Source organism: Staurois parvus, unplaced genomic scaffold, assembly GCF_062004578.1.
Source record: "Staurois parvus isolate SC_StPar_1 unplaced genomic scaffold, SC_StPar_1.0 ptg000586l, whole genome shotgun sequence".
Classification (NCBI taxonomy): domain Eukaryota; kingdom Metazoa; phylum Chordata; class Amphibia; order Anura; family Ranidae; genus Staurois; species Staurois parvus.
In genome coordinates, this window is record NW_028318382.1 from 2807677 (window position 1) to 2831765 (window position 24089).

General features: G+C 43.6%; 1 protein-coding gene across 2 annotated transcripts in view; it reads right to left on the minus strand.

Annotated features, from left to right (window-relative positions):
* The window catches only part of DBNL (drebrin like), a 59157-nt gene extending 40306 nt beyond the window's left edge, over positions 1-18851 (minus strand). For both annotated transcript variants that reach the window (XM_089692463.1, XM_089692462.1), the window contains exon 1: positions 18664-18851. In XM_089692463.1, coding sequence (XP_089548589.1) covers positions 18664-18746 — 83 coding nt within the window. In that variant the 5' untranslated portion in view covers positions 18747-18851. The remainder of the gene's footprint in view (positions 1-18663) is intronic.
* Between the last annotated feature and the right edge of the window lie 5238 nt (positions 18852-24089).

The window sequence follows — 24089 nt, forward strand, 5'->3', positions numbered from 1 at the left end:
GATTCATGGATGGCATACTCAAGTATACCATCCATTCAGAGCGCTGTGCCTTGATCGTGACTCCCATGCGTATACACAGAAGTGTTTTAATTGCGGCTTGGTCAAACAGCCGAAGCACGCAAACCCAGAAGACAAACCGGGTGAAGATGGACGCCCTGTCAGTGGTGACAGTTCGCCGCTAGAGGGAACTCTTTATCAGGTAACTCTTTCAAAATGTGCTAGTATGCAGGGCATTATAGCACAGTATGCCCTTAACTTGCAGGGGGAAGGTTTTTTTTTTTTTTTTTTTTAATTCTCACTGCCACCGAGAGCTTGTTTTTAGAGCTGCTGAATGGCTTTATGACCCCTTTCACACATGAGTTTCATAAGTTCAGTTTACCATCAGTTTTTACATTAGTTGATTACATCCACTACCAATACAAAACGGTTGCAAAAACAGACCGTCTACACTCGTTTTTGGGCCAGTAAACCAGGGCTCAACATTTTTGATGTGTTTGCATTGAGTTTTTTCCCCACTGGACAAGGCAATTTTTTTGCACCAAAATGAAGCAAGCAGGATTTTTTTCACTGCCACTGAAGCAAAATGGATCAGTGTGAAGAGCGCCATAGGATTTAAAGGGATGCAGTTTTCTTCTGTTTTTTTGGTGTTTTTTTTTTTAACTGAAAGCGGATCAAAGTGAAAGAAGACTTCGAAGAAACGAATGATATGCTGAGAAGTGCGGATAAAGCTTTAGATATCCTAGAGACCAACAGAAAAACGATAATGGAAACAATGTAAGATTTTGGAACAAATCCAAACCAAACCAATCTCAGCCTTTTCTTTGAATATAAAATATTTGCTTGAAATGTCTGTTCAAAATTGGAAAAAATATGAAGAGAGGAGCAATGGGCAATATATCCAAGGAGGAAAGTAACACTACAAGCACTGCAAGAAAACAATTCTGTTGTGGTGAAACCATGTGACAAGAGTGGCAACACTGTCCTCTTACATTGGAAATACTACGACAGATTATGTCATAGACTTCTGCACAATGGAGAATGGTATACAACTGAGAGACAAACCAGGAAGATGAATGCAAACTACTTGCAATTATTATGGCAGATATAGATGAAAGCTTTATTACAAAGGAAGCAAGCTACAAGATGATGGTACCTGAACCAGTTACACCAGTCTTCAATATTTTTTTTTTAGTTTTGTATGGGGTGGAGATTGAGTAGAAAACCTATTATTTTTATTGCGGTCTATGCCCGTTAGTGATTTTCTTGTTTACCATAAACATTGAAATTGAAAGCAAAAGAAAATTCCAAATTTTGGGTTGTCCCCAGAAAAGTAATAGAGGGGAAAATTTCCAATGGGGACAATAGTTCTGGTGAACTGGGGTCCCCATGGAAGTCCACTAATTTGCAGGGATTTTCCCTCACTTCCTGTTTTAGCTACAGGATATGAAGCAAAGGGAAATCTCCCCAATCGGACACATTGCAAAAAATAAACTGACAGGGTTTCAACCCTTCTTTACTCTCCAAAATGAAAAGAAAAAGCTTTGCCTTTAGTTCTACTTTACATCTCTTAACGGTCCTCTGGGACACCCTAACATTTCCAGAAGAGGCCCTCTAATGGAAGGGGCTAGTCAATATGTTGACAAACACAAGAATTTGTCCTCACACTTCATTCTGTTGTAAAAGATAAAATGCAGATTTTGGATGGGGGTACGATGGCCAAAGGGTGGCATGATCTCATAACCTCATGAAACGGGTTAGAGACTTTCTTGGTGAATAAAAATATAGATGATGCCCAACATTATGAGTTTCTATTACATTTTTGGGTTTGAGTTCAAACTGTATCACATCTTTCTGTATGAAATCCATTACCTTCAGGTGCAGGGATCAGCTATGGACATGACTTGTACACGTTCGTATGCCAACCTGCACCTTGAGGGAAGAGAATGCCAAAATATTTGTGAATAAGGCTACTGGGTTTTCAGACCATGTGTTAGCATGGCATTGATATATGGATAATTTATAGATTTTTTGAACCAGTTCTAACTGCAGAGTTACTGTCTTATGGATGTTTCTTAATACAAATGTTGATGATCTCAGATTTACATAATATGATAAACAAAGTTAATCCTTCTTGGACCTGAAAGTTTTAATTGAGGAAGATGGAAAAAAAAAAAAAACAAAGCCTTATTATTCCATAAAAAAACTGCCACAAGTAGATTTTTACATACAGTCACCCAAAATGTCTTACTGGGAGGATCCCTAAAGGACAATATTTAGGGGTAAGACATAACTGCATGAAGGATAGTGATTTCCAACATGTAACATTACTCAGGGAATACTTTTTTGGTCAACCTATAAAATGAGGGATTTAATCAAAGGATGTAAGAAAGCATGTGCAATACTCTCAAATTTTGATACATGGCAAGAAACGAAAAAGATGAAAGTAACAAAACAACACAGATATTTATAAGGTATGAAGACAATTAAAAGAAATTAAGAGTTTGAGGAAAACAAACTTACTGGTGGACCACCCTCAATCCAGACATGAAGTCCCCAGAAGCACCAAAGGTGATGTGTATATGTATAAAAAAAAGGGGATCATTAAGGGGTAAGCTAGTTCAAAATAGAAGAAAGACCAAAAAAAAACACTGCAAGACTACAGGTACCCATTAGGGTGGATATTGCGTCTATGCAAATCTATACATGAAGGTCCTTGGTAATGAAATTCAGATTAAATCCCATTGTTCTATAGATCTGAGGTCTCCAAGCATTCTAAACAAAGAGTCAGTTTACGGTCCTTCAGACTTTAGGGGTGCTGGACTAGGGCCAGTGGGAGAAGAAAAATGTCCTGGCGTCAAGTGGGAGTAAACAATACCCTATCTTTGGTGTCAGTAGGAGGAATAGTGCCCCATTCTTGGTGTCAGTGGGAGTTATTGTGTCCCTTCATTGGTGTCAGTGGAAGGAATAGTGCTTCTTTTCTGATGTCAATGGAAAGAACAGTGCCCCATTGCTGGCGTCAATGGAATGAATTCTGCTCCTTTGTTGGTGTCAATGGGAGGAATAGAGCCCCATTTTTGGTGCCAGTGAATGGAATAGAGCCCCAAGGACCGGATAAAGGCAAGCAAAGGGGAGCGCTTTGGAGAGCGCTGATATCATAGTGCTGACAGGATGCTTTATGTTTTTTATTTACTTTGTCAGTGTGGCAGCTTCCATATTGGTAAAAATCAGCCATTGTGCAAGAGGATGTATGATCATTTATATACTATTCACATGGAGAATTTACAATTGCCAATAGCAAAACATTTCACTTTAACATGCAGGAATAAATATCCACCACCCTTGTTTTGGAGATCATGACAAACATTAGGAGGAGGAGGAAACCTTAAACAAAAGTTTATTACAGAGTCTGGGTGGATTTAGCTTACCCAAAGTCACTCTACCACCTGGTATGATGAAGAAAATGTTGGCTTTATAAGTTCTAGGGTGAGGCTGGGGTGAAGAGGTATTAAGAAAACACAAAAATATATTCTTTTTTGCATTATTCACCTATTTATTTTTGCATTTATAAACAGCATTATAGGAGAAGTATTCATTCACGGCAACACGTTAATAGGACTGTTATGTATATCTCCTAATTAGATATGTGTATCAGTAAATGACAATTTAGACCAACCTTTTTTCAGTAGTGGCATCCTTTAACCACTTCCTTACCGGTCAATTGTGACACTTCCCTCATATATGTAAAAATCCCTGTTTGTTGTTAGAAATAAAATAAAATAACTTATGTAAAATAACTTAGAACCCTCAAACATTATTTTTTTTTTACAGAGGTCCTAGAGAATAAAATCATTGCAATTTTTTATGTCACACGGTATTTGTGCAGAAATTTAATAAACACAATGTTTTGTAAAGCATACACTTTAATGAATTAAAAAAAAACCCAAGCACAATATATAATCCATTCTTTTTTTAAATATGAAAGATGATGGTACCCTGAGTAAACTGATGCCCAATATATCATGCTTTGAAATTGGGCACACTCGTGGAAAGGTGCCAAACTACGGTACACTAAAAATATCCATAGGCGACACTTTAAAAACTTCTACAGGTTACCAGTTTGGAGTTACAGAGGAGATTTGGTGCTAGGATTATTGCTCTTGTTCTGACGTTCGTGGCGATACCTCACATGTGTGATTTGTGGGCGTGACCTTTGTATGAGTTGACCACTGTACATGAGAATGGAGGTGCTTTAAAAAAAATTACTACTTTTTTTTTTTCTACACTGTCCTTTTAAAAAAAATGTTTGATCACTTTTATTCCTATCACAAGGAATGTAAACATCCCTTGTGATACACATAAGCAGTAACAGGTTCTCTTTATGGAGAGATCTGGGGTCAATAAGATCCCACATCTGTCCTCTACAATGTAGAGCATTAGATTATCGCAGGCTGAAAAAAACAATACCAGGGTTATGGCACATAACCCCGGTATTCTACTTCCAACCGTGGACATCTTTCGACTATGGCCCGCTTGTGGAAGTGGTTCGAATGAAAAATCTTGCGGCACCTCAGTGTAAAATGTACAAAATGTAAATGTTACTTATCACTGGGGAACCTGTGCCTGGGATGATGTGCACACCTTCCCACCTTCATGAAATTAACTTTACATCAAAAGCTCTTATTCACTTTAGGAGGTCCCTCATCATATCAGAACCCACCCTCATGTCAAAGACCTGCTTTAGCATCACAGATCCCCCATAACATCAGATTTCCCCATAAACATCAGAGGACCCCCCATCACAGAGTTCCCATTACCATAGGGCACCCCCACCCTCTCCAGATAACAGAGCCCTCTCATCCATCTGTTATCCAGGGAAAACTGGCTGTTATCTTTTTTTTGAGACATATTGAGCTTTCTTTTGGTGGTATTTAATCACCACTGGGTTTTTTATTTTTTGCTAAACAAACTAAAAAATAGACAATTTTTTTTTAGTTTTTGCTATAAAATTTTGTAAATAAGTTATTTTTCTTCTTCACTGATGTGCGCTAAAGGAGGATGCAATAGATTTTTGTTTGAGAATCTTCATTTCAAGAATATTCGTTTGATTTTATATTCCTTAGTGGGTTCAAATCGATGTTAGTTTTGGACAACAGCAACAGAAAAATTTGAAGGGGTAGGAAGGAAAACTTTTGTCGATCAAACATATTTTTGGCCAGTGTATGTGGCTATTGTTCAGAAATTACATTCATTTTAAAATCGAATGTTAAAAGCAAAAGACTATTTTCGAACGATATTTGTCCATTCATCGGATGTGCAAAGAATTTTCGCACAACTTTTCTTACTAATATAAAATCTACACAACTTTAGAGATGCTGAAGCACCTAGGACAGGGGTCTGCAACCTTTAAGACATAAAGAGCCACTTGGACCCGTTTCCGAGAGGGAAAAAAAGACTGGGTGCCGCAAAACCATTGCAACATTTAAAACAAATCCGACACTGCATATATTGCAAAAAGCGCTCTGGTCATGAAGGGGGTTTAAGAGCCCAGTAAGCAAAGGGTTAATCAGGGCCACAGTGTATCGTCATAATCACAATCATAGCCTTAGGTCAGTGGTGGGCAACCTGTTTTTTCAACTGAGCCAAATCTCGCCAAAACCACGATTGAAATTTATTTTGAGAGCCACATTTTTAAAACTGAAAATACATCCCCCATATAGTAATTCACCCCTCATATAGTAATTCATCCCCCATATAGTAATTCATCCCCCATATAGTAATTCATCCCCCATAGTAATTCATCCCCCATAGTAATTCATCCCCCATATAGTAATTCATCCCCCATATTAATTCATCCCCCATATTAAGTCCTTAAGTCCCCCCTGTGTCAATTCACTTACCTTTGCTCCGCGCGTTCCTCTCGCCGTGTTCCCGCGCCGTTCCTGTGTAGCATGAAAATCTGTCTACTATGAGGATCTGTCCCCCTCGACGTATCTGCGCATGTGCCAGTTTCAGGCATTAGCAGCCAATCGGCGATCTCTGGCACATGCGCAGATACGTCGAGGGGGACAGATCCTCACAGGAGACAGATTTTCATGCTACACCGGTCTTCAGGGCGGACTGTGAGAGGAGCCTAGCGGGAGCCTAGCTCCGCGGGCCGGATTAAAAGGTCCGCCGGGCCGTAGTTTGCCCATTGCTGCGCTATTGCCTGTCACCTGGTGGGCAGTGTGCTCCGGAGCCGCAGCCAAGGTGAAAAAGAGCCGCATGCGGCTCTGGAGCCGCGGGTTGCCGACACCCGACCTAGGAGGACAGCAAGCATATTAGGATGGGAGACATACTAGTAGTATGTACTTTATGAGATGGGCAGTGTATTTAAAAATTCACAGGAAGTACTGCTAACCACTTCCTCCGAGCCAGTCGTTAGGTAGATCATCCTGAAGGCCTGGTACTTGCCATAGTCATTCATGTATGATGGAATTTGGCAAAATGAGTCTATGGTTGGAACTCTTGTCACACAGCGATTATGGTGGATGCTTCCTTTAGGGCCGGTTCACACCACAGAAACACAGTCCGGATTCGTTTCCGCATGCGCATTTCGGATGGGTTCTGGTGCATTTTTAATGCTTTCAAGTTCATTTTTTCCTCTTTCTTCAATTCAATAGGGACATCTGCGTTCCAGTGCGTTTTTGGTGCATTCCAGTGCATTTTACAGCCTTCCAGGGCAGTTTTTTTTTTCTGCAACTGGAACTGCAAGCACTGATGTGAACTATGACATTGACAACCATGTAACCTACTTTCTTTGTGTTCTGGATACAGAAATTAAAGCAATTGAAACACATGTAGTGTGGACTGGCCCTTAGACCTCTGGAGCTTGGACTGGATAACTGCATTACAGGTGTGCTATTGGGATCAGAACATGTAGGACTTGCATTTATATTGAGCCACAAAATTGTGCTTAAGAGACTAATATACATGTCTGCCATATGTTGGATAAAAACATATTAGTATGAGCATTGTGAGATATTGGCAGATCTACTGTATGTAGGAGTCCGAAATGTTTAATTTGCCATAAGTGCACCAGGGATGGCTGCTGGATACTATTAGAGTATTTGCATTTCAAAGTGTTGGCAGATCCAACTGATTAGCAGCTTTGGTGTAAATGAGGCTCCTCACAGCTGGGGCAGCATAGAAAATAATACATTTTGCACTGGCTCCACGCACTGCTGTCCATGGTTTTCAGCTGAACAAAGCTTGTGTGTATTTTACCTATCCATCAGATCCTATGCATCTGTACCCTTAGTGTAGTTTATGAACATCAATTTGCACATATTATCATTTATGTCGTCTGACAGGTCCAATGAGTAATTATGTTATATATGAATACATACTGTAAACTATGAGACATATACTATTTCAGGCCTTTAAGGATTAGTGGTTTTAATCTTTTAGTGATTTTAAATTCTATAATAAAGTTAATGATTTAATGTTTAAAAGTCATGAGTCATTTCTGAAACTGAACTGATGAATATGGTGGTAGATCCACTGAATGAAGGACTTTTTGGTGTAACTCTTTTTTACCATGGATAAAAATAAGCCCAATAAAAAATTCAGAAGCTTTAAAAACACATTTCCACCCTCACTGCCGTGCTTGTCAAGGGCCAAAGATACTGAAAACATGTTCAATAAACCATTTACAAAACTATTCTGGCAGTATGGCCCCTTCAAACTAGGCTGTGCCTAATTCCGAAAAACCTTACGACACTTTGTACCACATTACAACGTGTCTGAGAGATTCAGGTAGTTCTTGTTTGTGCCGCTTCCAGAATCTGTCACTGGTGGAGACATACAGCGGGTAAAATAAGTATTGAACACGTCACCATTTTTCTAGCTAAATATACTTCTAAAGGTGCTATTGGCAAGCAATTTTCACCACATGTCGGTGACAACCCATGCAATCCATACATACAAAGAAACCAAAACAAATAAATTCAGAAATTATATATGTGTAATAAAATGGAATGAAACAGGGAAAAAGTATTGAACACATGAAGAAAGGGAAGTGCAAAAAAGGCATGGAAAGCCAAGACACCAGCTGAAATCTATCAATAATTAGAAAGCAATCCTTCCCCTTGCAATGCAAATTAATATCAGCTGGTTCAGTCTCAACTGATGGCCCAAAAAAAAAATGTGTCTCATTACCAAGGTGTCACACAAGAAACATCTCAAGATGGGTAAAAGCAAAGAGCTCTTTCAAGACCTTCACAACCTTATTGTTGCAAATAATACTGATGTCATTGGTTACAGAGGGATCTCTAAACTTCTGAATGTTCCAGTGAGAACTGTTGGGGTCATAATCCGGAAGTGGAAAGAACATCATTTCACCATAAACCGGCCATGACCAGGTGCTCCTCGAAAGATTTGACAGAGGAATGAAAAGAGTTATCAAAAGAGCTGTCCAAGAGCCAAGGATCTCTTGTTGAAAGCTTCGGAAAGACCGGGAATTAGCAGGTACAACTGTTTCAAAGAAAACAAGTATGCAGTCAACTGCCATGGCCTGTATGCACGCTCACCACGCAAGACTCACTGCTGAAGAAAAAGCATGTTGAAGCTTGTTTAAAATTTGCTGCACAACATTTAGACAAGCCTGTGAAATACTGGGAGAATATAGTCTGGTCAGATGAGGCGAAAATTGAACTCTTTGGAGGCCATAATACACACCATGTTTGGAGGTCAAATGGCACTGCACATCACCCCAAAAACACCAGTGAAGTTTGAAGGTGGGAACATCATGGTGTGGGGCTGTTTTTCAGCATACAGTACTGGCAAACTCTGTCATTGAAAGAAGGATAAATGGAAAAATCTACCAAGACATAAAAATCTGCTGCCATCTACCAGGATGATGAAGATGAAACAAGGATGGACATTTCAGCAAGACAATGATCCCAAACACAAAGCCTGGGAAACTCTCAATTGATTTCAAAGAAAGAAAATAAAGCTGCTAGAATGGCCTAGCCAATCACCTGACTTGAATTCAATAGAAAATTTGTGGAAAGAACTAAAGATCAGAGTTCATACTTCAGAGGCCCACAGAACCTTCAAGATTTGAAGACTGTGTAAGAATGAGTCAAAATCACACCTGAGCAATGCTTGCAACTAGTTCCTCCATACAGGAGACGTCTTGAAGCTGTCATTACCAACAAAGTATTTTGTACGAAGTATTAAATAAATTTCAGTTACCACATTCAATACTTTTTTCCTGTGTCACTCCATTTTATTACACGTAACTTAATTTCTGAACTTGTTTTGGTTTCTTTGTATGTATGGATTGCATTATTTGTTACCAACATGTGGTGAAAATTTCATGTCAATAGTATCTTTAGAAGTATCTTTACCGAAAAAAATGGTGACGTGTTCAATACCTATTTTACCTGCTGTATTCAAAAAGAATTACTGCCAGCTAACATATTAGGAAACTGGAAGTACCGTAATTATGACCAACTCTTGGTGTAGAGAAAGAAGTCAATGATCAAAACGGGGCATGTATGTGTTTGGAAGGTGACATGAATAGGACAATCTACTGAACAGGGCTTGTGGTTGCTAGTATGCTAGCACGCACCAGATTTCTAGCAACTGATGGCTCATCCCTGGCCCCCGCTGAATGTAAACAAAGAGGCAGGATGATTGAGACATTACCAAAATATGGCAATGATTGTATTTGGATAATGACATGAACCTCCCAGCCGATAGATGAATGGGGCTGGGTATGTTTCATTGGTTGCTAGGATGCTGTACAGCCCAGTGTCTTAGCATCCCATGACACTCTGCTACAGGTGCTGAATATGTATTGAGGACAGTCCACGGTATGGACACCCCAAGCTCAGTGCTACCTCCACCATACCATTAAATACATGTTTTGTTACATTTGTTGTGCGGAGTCATGACAGAAGTCTAGTGTCAGACACACAATGAATTCCCCTGGCTATGTGATACTGAATGATAACTATATATAAAGAAAAGGCGCTTGCTTAATCCATTATAATATCCAAAACAAAGAAACCATCAATCAAATGTTAAGCAGACAACTTGAAGGAAAACTTTATAAAGTCTAATGATGTGCATTTCCATACACTACACTTGTGATATATGGTGAATACTTGATCAAAACAAGCTCCCATCTTGTGGTCATAGAAAAAGTGCACACTCACCAGAGGATTATGACTCCTTTCTGCATGTAGGACAAACTGCGCTATGTCTCTCAAGGGTTCTTCCTCTTTAAGACGATCCCCAGATCCTCCTTCATTAAAGGAGAAGTACAGCCAAAGCTCTCTTGGATCTTCGGTGGATCACAGGAGTGCAGCTCATTCTGCACTCTTGTGACCCGTTCCCAGCTGACAACGGGCTGAAGCCCGCTGTCATCTAACGTCACTCAGTTACTCCTGACTTTAAAGTCGGGATTCACCTGGCCTGAGCCAGCCACTGCCTCCCTTTCCACAGCACAGCACTCCAATGAGTGTATGGTGGGGGGGGACAGAGCAGACAGTGGTGACAGAGCATGTGATCACTGAGTTCTCAAACTTAGAGACAGCAGGGGACTTATGCTGCATCCACCTAGGTAAGCATAATTTGGGGAATAAAAACAAACCCCATACTTCTCTTTTAACCTCTTGGCAACAGCCACACACAAATGTGCGGCCTCCTGGCGTCTGGGCCTTGATGCCGAGTGGTTGCACATTTACGTGCAATTAAGAAAAACATATGTGCTGAGAGCGCGCGCCCTTAGCATACCTGTCCGGTACTCATGGAAAGGTCCCGATCTCCTCTTTCCATCGGGACCTCTCCCGATCATGTGACCGCCGTGACAGCGAATCACATGACCCTAAAACCCCGCCTCCCAGCTTCTGAAACCCTTAAAGGGCCGGAGGTGCCGGCGCCAAGAGGTTAAGTTGGCTCATTCAGACACTCAGCAATAAAGGAGACACCCATTTAAAGAGCATCATAGTGTAGTATTTATTGCAAATGAATAAGCAGATAAATGTAAGAATAACACTCACATATTACAGTGCCTATATTACCGGCACCACTGTATACAGCCTGTGTCTAAATCGTCTCACTCACTGCCACCATTGGCCAACATGCTTTCCAAGCCTCCATGTGACATCATACAGGACCATATGATGACCATCATTTCCTCATACTATAAGCCAACTGTGCAATGAGGTTTTTGTAAGATCCTCTTCTGTCCTTAGTTGAAATGAAGTAATCACAAACTACAATAATCCCAGCTGACTAGACTAAAGAGTGGACGTAAAATCCAAAAAGGAACTTTATGAGGGTCTGATAATTACAAGTCAGTTTGGCTGGAGACTAAGCAAAAATACCTAAGCCGGCCATAGACAGATGGAAATTCAGCTGGTTCCAAAGAGACCTACTGAGTTTTGATCAGTGTGTGGCCTCCCTTGCTATACAGAATTCAATCATTTGAGAAAGAGGATCAAGGAGCCATTCAACTCCAGACACTGATTAGTGTATTCTGACAGCAGAGAGTTTCACTGTCAGAATACAATGTTTCAACAGGGTGGAAAGAGGAATTCAGGTTCTGTTTTTATTTATAAACCTTCTGACTGAATGAAGAAAAACGATCTATCTATGGCCAGCTCAAAAAGTAACTTCACTTTTGTTGAGAAAGAAATATTCCCCTCTTGGTACAGAGAGTACACTGCAAGGATTGTAACAAACTTTGTTGCAGATTCCTACCTTTCCTTAACCCCTTGCCTACAGGGCACTTATACCCCCTTCCTGCCCAGGCCAATTTCCAGCTTTCAGCACTGTTGCACTTTGAATGACAATTGTGCGGTCATGCAACACTGTACCCATATGAAATTTTTATCATTTTTTTGTGACAAATAGAGCTTTATTTTTGGTGGTATTTAATCACCTCTGGGTTTTTTATTTTTTCTTAAACCAAAAACCACTGAAAACTTAAAAAAAAAAAAAAAAAAAATTTTTTCTTAGTTTTTACTATAAAATTTTTAAAGTGATTTTTCTCCTTCACTGATGTGGGCTAATGAGGCTGCAGTGATGGGCACTGATAGGCTGCACTGATGGACACTGCTAGGTGGCACTGATGAGCATTGACAGGCATCACTGATATATGGCACTGACAGGCGGCACTGACTGGCACTGTTAGGCAGCACTGATTGGCATTGATAGGTGGCACTGACTGGCACTGATACGTGTCATTGATGTACACTGGTAGGCACTGATATGTGGCACTGATGGGCACTGGCACTGTTCAGCACAGACAGCTGGCACTGATGGACACTGACAGGTGGCACTTCTGGGGCCACACTGATCATCAGGGCACACTGATCATCAGTGCCCTGATGATCAGTGTACATGTCCCCTCAGCGGAAAGCCGATTACCGGCTCTGCTCTCCTCATGAGCAGTCAGTGTGACAGCTCGGGAGGAGAGAAATGCCGATAACCGGCATTTTCCTGTTTACATGTGATCAGCTGTGATTGGACACAGCTGATCACATGACTGAGCCGACATCTTCGGCTCTTTCCGTGGATGGGGGACACAGCGAACTGCCGATCGGCGCGCGCTCCCTGAACCGCGCATGCGCGGTGAGAATGGGAGAACCACCTTGAGCACATCATTGGACTATATGTCGGGCGGGAGGTGGTTAATCTGAAGAAATAGCTGTTTATTTGTCTGTGTTCACATGCAGAGTGAATTTGTATGGGAGTGATTTCATAATTATCAATCAGCTGCTGCACCTGCATAGCTCTGAGAAAAGTGGCAGGGTCTGCATCCCTTTAGACATGACTTCCCTTTGGCAGTAGCTCACCAAAAATGACATTTCTCAAAATCTGACGTGAATCTAAGGCTGGCCATACATTATACAATTTTCTTCCGAAAATTGCTTTACATTTACCAAAAACCATATAATATCAGATAAAACCTGAACAACACTTTCAATTGTATCCAATTAAGCAGGCCCTTGCACTACATAGTTGAAGGCAAATCTAAAGGAAATTGAACAGAAAATTGTATAGTGTATGGCCAGCCTTAGTGCAGATTTCTATGAAAATCAGTGAGCCAATCACACAAGCATGAAATTACATATCTGAGGGGCATTCTGTATACCATCTGTGTAGACATGTCTCCAGGTAGCCATATTTTTTTTGCATTTTACAGAACATTACAGCGCTGCAGATTGAAAAGGTAATTTTTAATAACACTGAAATACAATATAACTACAATATAACAATAGTGTCACTATTGTATATACTATATAATTTTTTTTATTTTCTATTTTTTGCCCTGTGAAAGTGGAGTTATCCTATCAAATGCTCGGAGTTAACTGGGGGCCTTTGTACAATGCAGACTGCTGCTACCACATTGCATGTGATCTCATCAGAGAGCTACGACTAGCTGGGCTAGTAGCTTCGGGAAACTGATTGCACAGAGAGGAGGAAGCCTGAAAGAGTGGGGAATAGCGTAAAGCTAGGTATACGTGGACCAAAAATCATCTGGTTCAGTGGGAACCAGATAGCATTTGGTCCATGTTTACCGCTGTCTGTTCAGCAGAAGTCGGTGAAATGATTGGCTGCTGTCGAACGGCCATGCTGAAAAAAAACAGCATTTGCTCAGCCCTTGCAGCCCAGGCAATGGCTGAGAACACCAATCAGTGTATTCTGACGAGGGGAGGGGGTAATCAGATTCAGCCCACTACTTGAACAAAAAAAGGTGTGCATGCATGTGTCCAGCTTAAATATCTGTATATATTCCTTACCCAAAAGCATCTTTAGCCCAGTGCAACGGAGACACCACTGCATGGGTACATTGAAAAGCAGCCCAGAGTGAGGCAGACCCACTGGACTAGGCTTTTTTCTGCGGGGCCGTATATTTGTGTACATGTCTTTGTGCTGGTACTGTGCCACACGGCGCGCTCCCAGGACAGAGATCAGGATCTCATTGAGAGCACAGGGTCCCAGAACACCTGATTCCGGGTCACCTGATCACTATGATAGCATCTGATTGGCTATCAGTGATCAGTCACTGCAAAGCCCGCCCCCGTGTTTTCTCTCTCCTTTCAGAGAGAGAGAGAAAAAAAAAAGCATGTGTAAAAAAATAAATAAATAAAATAACTAGATCAAGGTTTGATGTAGGTCAGTGCCAGGTTTAGTACTTAGCTCAAGGTCAGTTTTTTTTTTGGTCAGGATTTATTTTTTTTAATTTGTAAAATTAGTATCAGTGTATCTTAGGCAGGATTAAAAAACTCAAAATACGCATTATTGTTTCTGGGCTGTACTATGGGTACAAACAACAACTAACATACATATATTTGGTTTTGCTGCGATCGTCAGAAGCAGGAGAATTTATTTTGGGTTTTTCTTTGGTGGTAGATTATGGTAGTAGCAAGAAATATACAGCAAAAATTTAAAAAGATTTTTTGGGCCAGTTTACCTTTGATAATTGTACTGTTTCCCTTATATTGTAAAGCGCAGTGCAAGCTGTTGGCGCTATATAAATCCTGTATAATAATAATAATAAAAAAGACAAATTAAAAGGAGATATCCCTTACCATTTACCACCAAATGAAAGCCCAATTTGTCCTTAAAAAAACGATATAATACACCTGGATGCACAACGTAGTTGTGATGATATGTAGGGTTTTACAAACACACGTCAAAGCTGCAAAATTGGGCTTAGATGTTAAAATTTGTTTTACCCTTAGGCATGAAGGGGTTAAGAAGCTATACAATACTTTTTTCTGGGTTTGAGTGGGTTGTGTGATGAATGCAGTGCCCAATCCCTTCCCTTCTCACCAAACTTGTGGCAAAGGGCCAGCCAAACTCACACCAACTGTCACTTGCGTAACAATGCCACTCTCGCTCACGACTGTCACTGGGTTAATTAATAACGCAATTAACCCCTCAAACTCCAAACTGGCACCAGCTAGCTTTGGGCTTATCAACCCTTTACAAACTTAGCAAGAACAAATGTGAACAATAAACGTCTAACAGACACTGTCGCCACAGACCGGTATATTCAGAGGATTATTATATACAGTAGCACTCTTCAAGAGACAGGGATTCTTCAGTTTGCATTAAAAGCCTTACACTCCGGTCACATCAAACCCTATTTTGAAATCATGCGGCTTACAGTGAAGTTGCACGATTTCAAAGTCAGATGACATGCCGATTTCAGGTGCAATTTGCAAGACATCTGATACAAATGTCTATGCCAATCGCACCAAAAGTAGTGCTTGCACTACTTCGGAACCGCACCGATATGACCGCTCTAATTATGGACAATAGGCTGCAATTTGCAAGTTGCATGACATGCACATCGCATGCCAATTCGCATCCAGTGTGACCGGGATCTTAGAGATACTTTTAACACTTTTCAAAATAGAGTTTATTAATGAAAAGGTCAAATGGTGCAATTAGAATATTTACAGAAAGGGATGTTACAAAGAAACAAAGAGAACAATAATGCAACAGAGAAATAAAAGGAGGTGAAAATGGAGAATACTTGCAAAGTCCTGGTTCAGCAGAGTCCAATTGTCCAAGTAAAAACGTTGCCTTGGCTCTCGAATCTGTTAAGATGTTCCTTGGTTGCTGTTAAACGAGAGCTCGCTTACTAGATCCAGTCATTCCCTTTCTATGATGTCAAAGGAGTGTTGCCCGAGAACAACTGACCAATCCTCCTGTTTAGGGGATGGGTGCTAGGAGGTCACCAAATTTATGACCAAGTCCCAAATACAGTTTCATACTAATATTAACAACTTCCAATACGTGAAGGTATTCTAGCAACTGGCAGATTATTATTCAGAATTATATTTCAAACCAAGGAATACCAAACTCAGCATACCTTTGTCACCTTGGAGGGAAGAGACTGCTTTCTCCCCTTTCCTATGTGCTAACATAGTCATGTATGACCTTGATTTGTTCGCTATGATATTCCCTATTCAAATATATACCTAATATTAATGTGCCCTATTCCTGTTGAATTCTATGTTGAATTGTTACATGTGGAATAGACGTTTTATGGCATGCTCTGCATTCCTAGAGCCTTAATTGCCTTATACGTCACCTGACTGCTAGAGTCTTGAGTTATTATGGTTTTACGATAGGGCAGAGGAAAGTGTTTTCCATGGTTCATGGAAACAGACATCCTGCCAAGACTAATTAGCTGTTTACAGCCCTGGACAGGTCTGGACGCTGACCTCTATTAGTGTTTTAATTAAGATAAGAGGTTCTTTTGAAGTTCGTTAAAAGTTACAGCTACAAATTCCATAGCTTTGAGGAGGAGGAAGGGGAGGAAAAACAAAAATGTTGAGACCTTAACAAGATGGCATGTCGCGTAGAGCTCCATGTCTCTGTTGCGCACAACCCGTTACAGGTTGAAAGAAAAAATTAGCTGATTCCCCCATCCAGACATTTGAGGTGGATGAAAAAATCACTCCCGCAGCACTATTGTATTCTGACAGTCAGAATTAATGATCGGTGCTACGGGCTATAGCCGGCAAAGAATAAAATGATCGGGCTATAGCCGGCAAAGAATAAAATGATCGGGCTATAGCCGGCAAAGAATAAAATGATCGGGCTATAGCCGGCAGCACTGATCATTCTGGAAAAACCCAAGAGGTTGGTTGTACACAAGTTGATCGGTAGATCGACTTCTGTACAACCAGCAAGCCTATACATAGATCAAAATTCATCTGGTTTAACAGGAACCCATGTATGGTCGTCCTTAGTCCCATCAATCAATTATGGAATGGAGATGAACAAAGGCAGGCATGTCTACCTCTTATGCTTGTCTGCTTGTTTATACTGTATGTGGCAGCACAGAGGGAGGCCACATATATTTTTTCAAACAGTGCCCCTTGTTTGTACTCTTTTAATGTTCCCAACACAGTTATCACACTGTCACTGACAGCTTCCAGTCACTGTTTATGAATTGTGTTATGAACTTTTAGTGGTCCCGCTTCTGCCAGCTGTAAAGATTTAACCACTTTGCTCCAACCCTATAGTAGAACTACTGCTACAGGGCGGCAGGTCTGCGCAAAATCACATATATATACGCATGATTTGCATATCCGGGAAGGGGGCGATCTCACGCGCCACCATTGGCAGCTACGAATTTCAATTACCAGGTCCCGGCCGGAGATTCCACGCCGGCACCCGGTGATCCCCAAGTAAAGCGGACGGGAAGAGACCTGTATGTATGCAACACAGGTCTCTCTCCTGCCAGCAAGGACATGCTGCTGTGTATTTCTCTGCACAGCAGAGAAATACACTGCAGCATGTTTCCCTAGTAAAACGCACACAGTACATCATGTAAAACAGCACACAGTTAACCCTTTGATTGCCCCAGATGTTAACCCCTTCACCAATTGCCATTACTAGTATAAAAAAATAAAAACTCCAGTATATATACCGCCATTTGTAGACGCTATAACCTTCACATAAACCAATTTACACGTATTGGGATTTTTTTTTTTTTAGCAAACACATGTAGCAGAACACGTTTTTGCCTAAATTTATGACGAAATTTGATTTTTTAAATTTCTTTACTTGACATGTTTTATAGCAAAAAGTCAGTATTTTCAAAATTGTCCGTCTTGTTTTGTTTATTGCGCAAAAAATTGTGCAGGTGAGTACACCTGATACCAGGCACATACCCCTGTGCAGGTGAGTACACCTGATGCCAGACACATCCCCCTTGTAGGTAGGTACACCTGATCCCTGACACATTCCCCTGTGCAGGCGAGTACACCTGATGCCTGACACATCCCCCTTTTAGGTAGGTACACTTGATCCCTGACACACTCCCCTTTGAAGGTATGCACACCCGATCCCAGGCACACCCCCCCCGTGCAGGTAGGTACACCCGATCCCTGGCACATCCCCCTTTGCAGGTAGGTACACCTGATCCCTGGCACATCCCCCTTTGCAGACAAGTACACCTGACACATCCCCCTTAAAGGTAGGTACACTTGATCCCTGACACACTCCCCTTTGCAGGTATGCACACCCGATCCCTGGCACACACCATCGTGCAGGTAGGTACACCCAATCCCTGGCACATCCCCCTTTGCAGGTAGGTACACCTTATCCCTGACACATCCCCCTTTGCAGGTAGGTACACCTGATCCCTGACACTCCCCCTTTGCAGATAGGTACACCTTATCCCTGACACATCCCCCTTTGCAGATAGGTACACCTTATCCCTGACACATCCCCCTTTGCAGGTAGGTACACCTGATCCCTGGCACACACACACCCGTGCAGATAGGTACACCTGATCCCTGACACATTAACCTTTGCAGGTAGGTACACCTGATCCCTGACACATCCCTCCTTGCAGGTAAGTACACCTGCACTCCCACCCTGGGCAGTGAGTTGCGCCTCCTGTGCGGTGCGTACAATGCCAAGGCACCCTTACAATTCTCATTGCCGTCCCCGTGCCCCGCCCCCTCATGGAGTCCTATGAATGGGGAGTCCATATAGGGAAGTCCATGCCTGTGGGTGAGGGGAGAGGACCGAGCTCAGCCATGCTGGTCAGGTTGAGACTTGTAGTCCTGCACACCGCCCGACCCGCCTCCTCCTCACAATGCTCGCAGTCCTCCGGTGTACGGCCACCACACTCACCAGTCCGTCTTGGTCTTCCCGTCCACCACATCCTTGTAGGCGGCCTGCAAGGCGGCCCCGTTCTTGCTGAGGTTCACAGCCATGTCCCTGGTGTCCTCTCTCCCAGTACAGCCTCTCCGGCTCCTCCACTTCCTCTACACCCAGCCCCGCACTGCGCCCTCCGCCGCTTCCTCCTTCTCTGCAGCTTCCACACCGGCGAGCGCCCTCTGCTGGCACAGCCGGGGATCGCAGGGCTCACACACCCTGACTTACCTACTGAAGTCTCTTCCTGTCACATGCGGCGCCCATTGTGTGACCGAGTGGAAGGAGGAGGGACACCACCAGGGGGTACCCTACACATCATCATTGTTATGCAGGATCACACGGTACTACCCTCTCCATTATCAGACAGGATCACACTGTACTACCCTCTCCACCATCAGACAGGATCACACTGTACTACCCTCTCCACCATCAGACAGGATCACACTGTACTACCCTCTCCATTATCAGGATCACACTGTACTACCCTCTCCATTATCAGACAGGATCACACTGTACTACCCTCTTCATTATCAGACAGGATCACACTGTACTACCCTCTCCATTATCAGGATCACACTGTACTACCCTCTCCATTATCAGACAGGATCACACTGTACTACCCTCTTCATTATCAGACAGGATCACGCAGTACTACCCTCTCCGCCATCAGACAGGATCACACTGTACTACCCTCTCCGCCATCAGGCAGGATCACACTGTACTATCCTCTTCATTATCAGACAGGATCACGCAGTACTACCCTCTCCGCCATCAGACAGGATCACACTGTACTACCTTCTCCACCATCAGGCAGGCTCACGCAGTACTACCCTCTCCGCCATCAGACAGGATCACACTGTACTACCCTCTTCATTATCAGACAGGATCACGCAGTACTACCCTCTCCCCCATCAGACAGGATCACGCAGTACTACCCTCTCCGCCATCAGACAGGATCACCCAGTACTACCCTCTCCGCCATCAGGCAGGCTCACGCAGTACTACCTCTCCGCCATCAGGCAGGATCACGCAGTACTACCCTCTCCGCCATCAGGCAGGATCACGCAGTACTACCCTCTCCGTCATCAGACAGGATCACGCAGTACTACCCTCTCCGCCATCAGGCAGGATCACGCAGTACTACCCTCTCCGCCATCAGGCAGGCTCACGCAGTACTACCCTCTCCGTCATCAGGCAGGATCACGCAGTACTACCCTCTTCGCCATCAGGCAGGCTCACCCAGTACTACCCTCTCCGTCATCAGACAGGCTCACACTGTACTACCCTCTCCGCCATCAGACAGGCTCACACAGTAATACCCTCTCCGCCATCAGACAGGATCACACTGTACTATCCTCTTCATTATCAGACAGGATCACGCAGTACTACCCTCTCCGCCATCAGACAGGATCACACTGTACTACCCTCTCCACCATCAGGCAGGCTCACGCAGTACTACCCTCTCCGGCATCAGACAGGCTCACGCAGTACTACCCTCTCCGCCATCAGACAGGATCACACTGTACTACCCTCTTCATTATCAGACAGGATCATGCAGTACTACCCTCTCCGCCATCAGACAGGATCACACAGTACTACCCTCTCCGCCATCAGGCAGGCTCACGCAGTACTACCTCTCCGCCATCAGGCAGGATCACGCAGTACTACCTCTCCGCCATCAGGCAGGATCACGCAGTACTACCCTCTCCGCCATCAGGCAGGCTCACGCAGTACTACCCTCTCCGCCATCAAGCAGGCTCACGCAGTACTACCCTCTCCCCCATCAGACAGGATCACGCAGTACTACCCTCTCTCCGCCATCAGACAGGATCACGCAGTACTACCCTCTCTGCCATCAGACAGGCTCACGCAGTATTACCCTCTCCGCCATCAGGCAGGCTCACGCAGTACTACCTCTCCGCCATCAGGCAGGATCACGCAGTACTACCTCTCCGCCATCAGGCAGGATCACGCAGTACTACCCTCTCTGTCACCAGACAGGCTCACGCAGTACTACCCTCTCCGCCATCAGGCAGGCTCACGCAGTACTACCCTCTCCGCCATCAGGCAGGCTTACGCAGTACTACCCTCTCCGTCATCAGGCAGGATCACGCAGTACTACCCTCTCCGCCATCAGGCAGGCTCACCCAGTACTACCCTCTCCGCCATCAGGCAGGCTCACCCAGTACTACCCTCTCCGTCATCAGAGAGGCTCACACTGTACTACCCTCTCCGCCATCAGACAGGCTCACGCAGTAATACCCTCTCCGCCATCAGACAGGATCACGCAGTACTACCCTCTCCGCCATCAGGCAGGATCACGCAGTACTACCCTCTCCGCCATCAGACAGGCTCACGCAGTACTACCCTCTCTGCCATCAGGCAGGATCACGCAGTACTACCCTCTCCGTCATCAGGCAAGATCACGCAGTACTGCCCTCTCCGCCATCAGGCAGGCTCACGCAGTACTACCCTCTCCGCCATCAGGCAGGCTCACGCAGTACTACCCTCTCCGCCATCAGGCAGGCTCACGCAGAACTACCCTCTCCGCCATCAGACAGGATCACACTGTACTACCCTCTCCGCCATCAGGCAGGCTCATGCAGTACTACCCTCTCCGCCATCAGGCAGGCTCACGCAGTACTACCCTCTCCGCCATCAGGCAGGCTCACGCAGTACTACCCTCTCCGCCATCAGGCAGGCTCACACAGTACTACCCTCTCCGTCATCAGACAGGATCACGCAGTACTACCTTCTCCGCCATCAGACAGGCTCACGCAGTACTGCCCTCTCCGCCATCAGACAGGATCACACAGTACTACCCTCTCCGTCATCAGACAGGCTCACGCAGTACTACCCTCTCCGCCATCAGACAGGATCACGCAGTACTACCCTCTCCAACATCAGGCAGGGTCACGCAGTACTACCCTCTCCGCCATCAGGCAGGCTCGCACTTGTATTTCCTCAACAGCATCAGTCATGGGAGCTGCCTGCCAATGACTTCCCTGCTTTCTTCTTCATTACATTTCTACTTCCTCCTACTTTATAGTCAGAATTCATTCTGCATGGTGACTGAGGCCCTCAGACCTGGGGGAGGGGGAAGGGGGGGTATGTACACAGAAAATAAAGTAGAACTATAGGTAAAACTTGTTTTCTTTGTTGCAGTATGGATAGAATAAGGAAGGGTTATAAACCCCATACGGTTTCTGTTTGCCACCTGTGTCCCATTGGGGAGATTTCACTTCCTGTCCCATAGCCAAAACAGGAAGTGAGAGGAAATCCCACCAAAGTCAGGAAATCCCTGGTTGTCGCCAGCACTAGTGCCCCCATTGGAAGATATCCTTACTATTCATGTTCCGAGGACAGCCCAACATTTCTTTCACTTTCACTTTTGGTGCATTTGTCCAGCAATAGTATTTTGAGAAAGTGTGACAAGGCCTTAATGCGGTTCTAAACAAACCTCAGACTTGAAATATGAACAAAGCAAGCATATCAGTCTATAGTGTGTACTGTCACGGTCCACAGTACTAAGCATCATTTCTGTCTGCTGCTTTGTTCCTCTGCTATCAGCCTGAGTCACTTCTGACAAGTTTTCCTGACACCAAGAGAACAATGGTGACGGAAGGGACCTCCAGCAGACTGACAGCCTTAGTTCTGTTCATGTGTGAAGGGGGGGGGGGGGGTGTCCCTTCCCTCCAGTCAGCTCTCACTGAGTTCTGCAGTGTGCAGCTCCCTACCGTTTGCGTTCTGACAGCTCAGACATTCTGCACTTTGAATGATGTAGGGGAAAGATAGCTATAGATAAACTGGTACAACTTATATAGGAGGATTTGTTTCATTTCTGTGTATACCCTGAGGCCAGTCACTTCTGGCCATGTGTTAGGGTTTTACAACCACTTTAATTATACTTTAAAATACGAAGCAAATTCCCAAATGTACATATCAGCATCCATTTGTTACATGTCATTGGGACAGACAAGTTATTCTACATGCACACTGGGTGCTCAGCCCATGTACATCAAATCCCCACCCCCTAGGAGCACAGGTGCACCTTTTATAGCAATGACAGACTGACAAATGTGGAGGCTGGACACCAGAGGTGTAATTCAAATCTTTAGGGCTCCGGTGCAAGAAATCATAAAGGGCCCCCCTGAGCCCTTGTCGGGCTCACCCCCACATGGTTGCAGAACCCCAGGGCCCGGTTGCAAGTACGACTTTTGCGACCACGGTAGTTCCGCTACTGGTGACAGTAGTTTTTCTATTTTTGTTATTTATTTTTTAATTATTTTTACCATTTTATTTAATTTATTTTTTCACAATTTTATTTTTTTATTATTTTTACAATTTTTATAGGTGCCCCGCTGGGGGGCTTTTGTGAAATATCAGGGGTCTAAACAAACCTCTAATGTTTCACCTTTTGGACAGAGAAAAGAGATTAAAGTGTTACTAAACCCACAACAGTAAAATCAGCCTGTATTTGCAGTAAAGCATGCTTGTTATACTACCTCCGCATTGTGTAAAAAAGGCTGTTTGACCCTGTTGTTTCTGATCCTTCCCTTCGTTTACTGTCCCCAATCCATCTGCTGATAGAACAGAGTCTTTAGGGGGCAAGCTTTACATGCTCAGTTTGGTGTGTATTGCTAGAGAGTTTTTTCTTTTTCTTGGGAAGGTGCATGTGATCAGCACAGGGCCAATCAATGCTGTCCATGCACAGGGTCAGGGGTTATGCAGCCTCATAGGACAATTAGGAGAGAATGAAAATTCTTCCTACAAGCTTTAACTAGTGCTGTGCTGGACACTGATAGAAGTCACAATACTGCTCTAACTGCTGATATGGAAAGGTATTTAGCAGTTTATATTTACTAAAATAATTACATTTCCATGTTCTGTGTACTGTGGGAGACCAGATATAGTGAATGCAGGGTCCTGGGTTTAGTAACACTTTAAGGACTCAGCCCTCAATCCCCTTCTCTGCATCCTCAGTTGCACAGAATGCATTGACAGGAATAGCTGTACAGAGCTTCCCATTCATTTACAAACTGATGCATACTAAACATAGTTTACTATGCCTCAGCTAGTGGGTCATATCATGAAATCAGTGGACTTGTGTGCATGATTAAAAACTGGGCCTGTGGAAAAAAATGGGTGTGGTTTAAACTGCACTTAAAATTGGACGTGGCTTAAAAGGGGTGTGGTTAAATAATGTCTGAGATGACTTATAAGGAAGGAAAGGAGTGGGTGGAGGAAGGAAAGAGGAGGAAAAAAAAGGGAAGGAAGGAAATGAAAAAAGGGAAGGAAGGAGATGGAGAAAGGGAAGAAAAAAAGGGGATGAAAGAAGGAAGTAAGGAAGGGAGGAGGAAGAAAAGGGAGGGAGGGAATGGATATAGGAAGGAAGGGAAGTG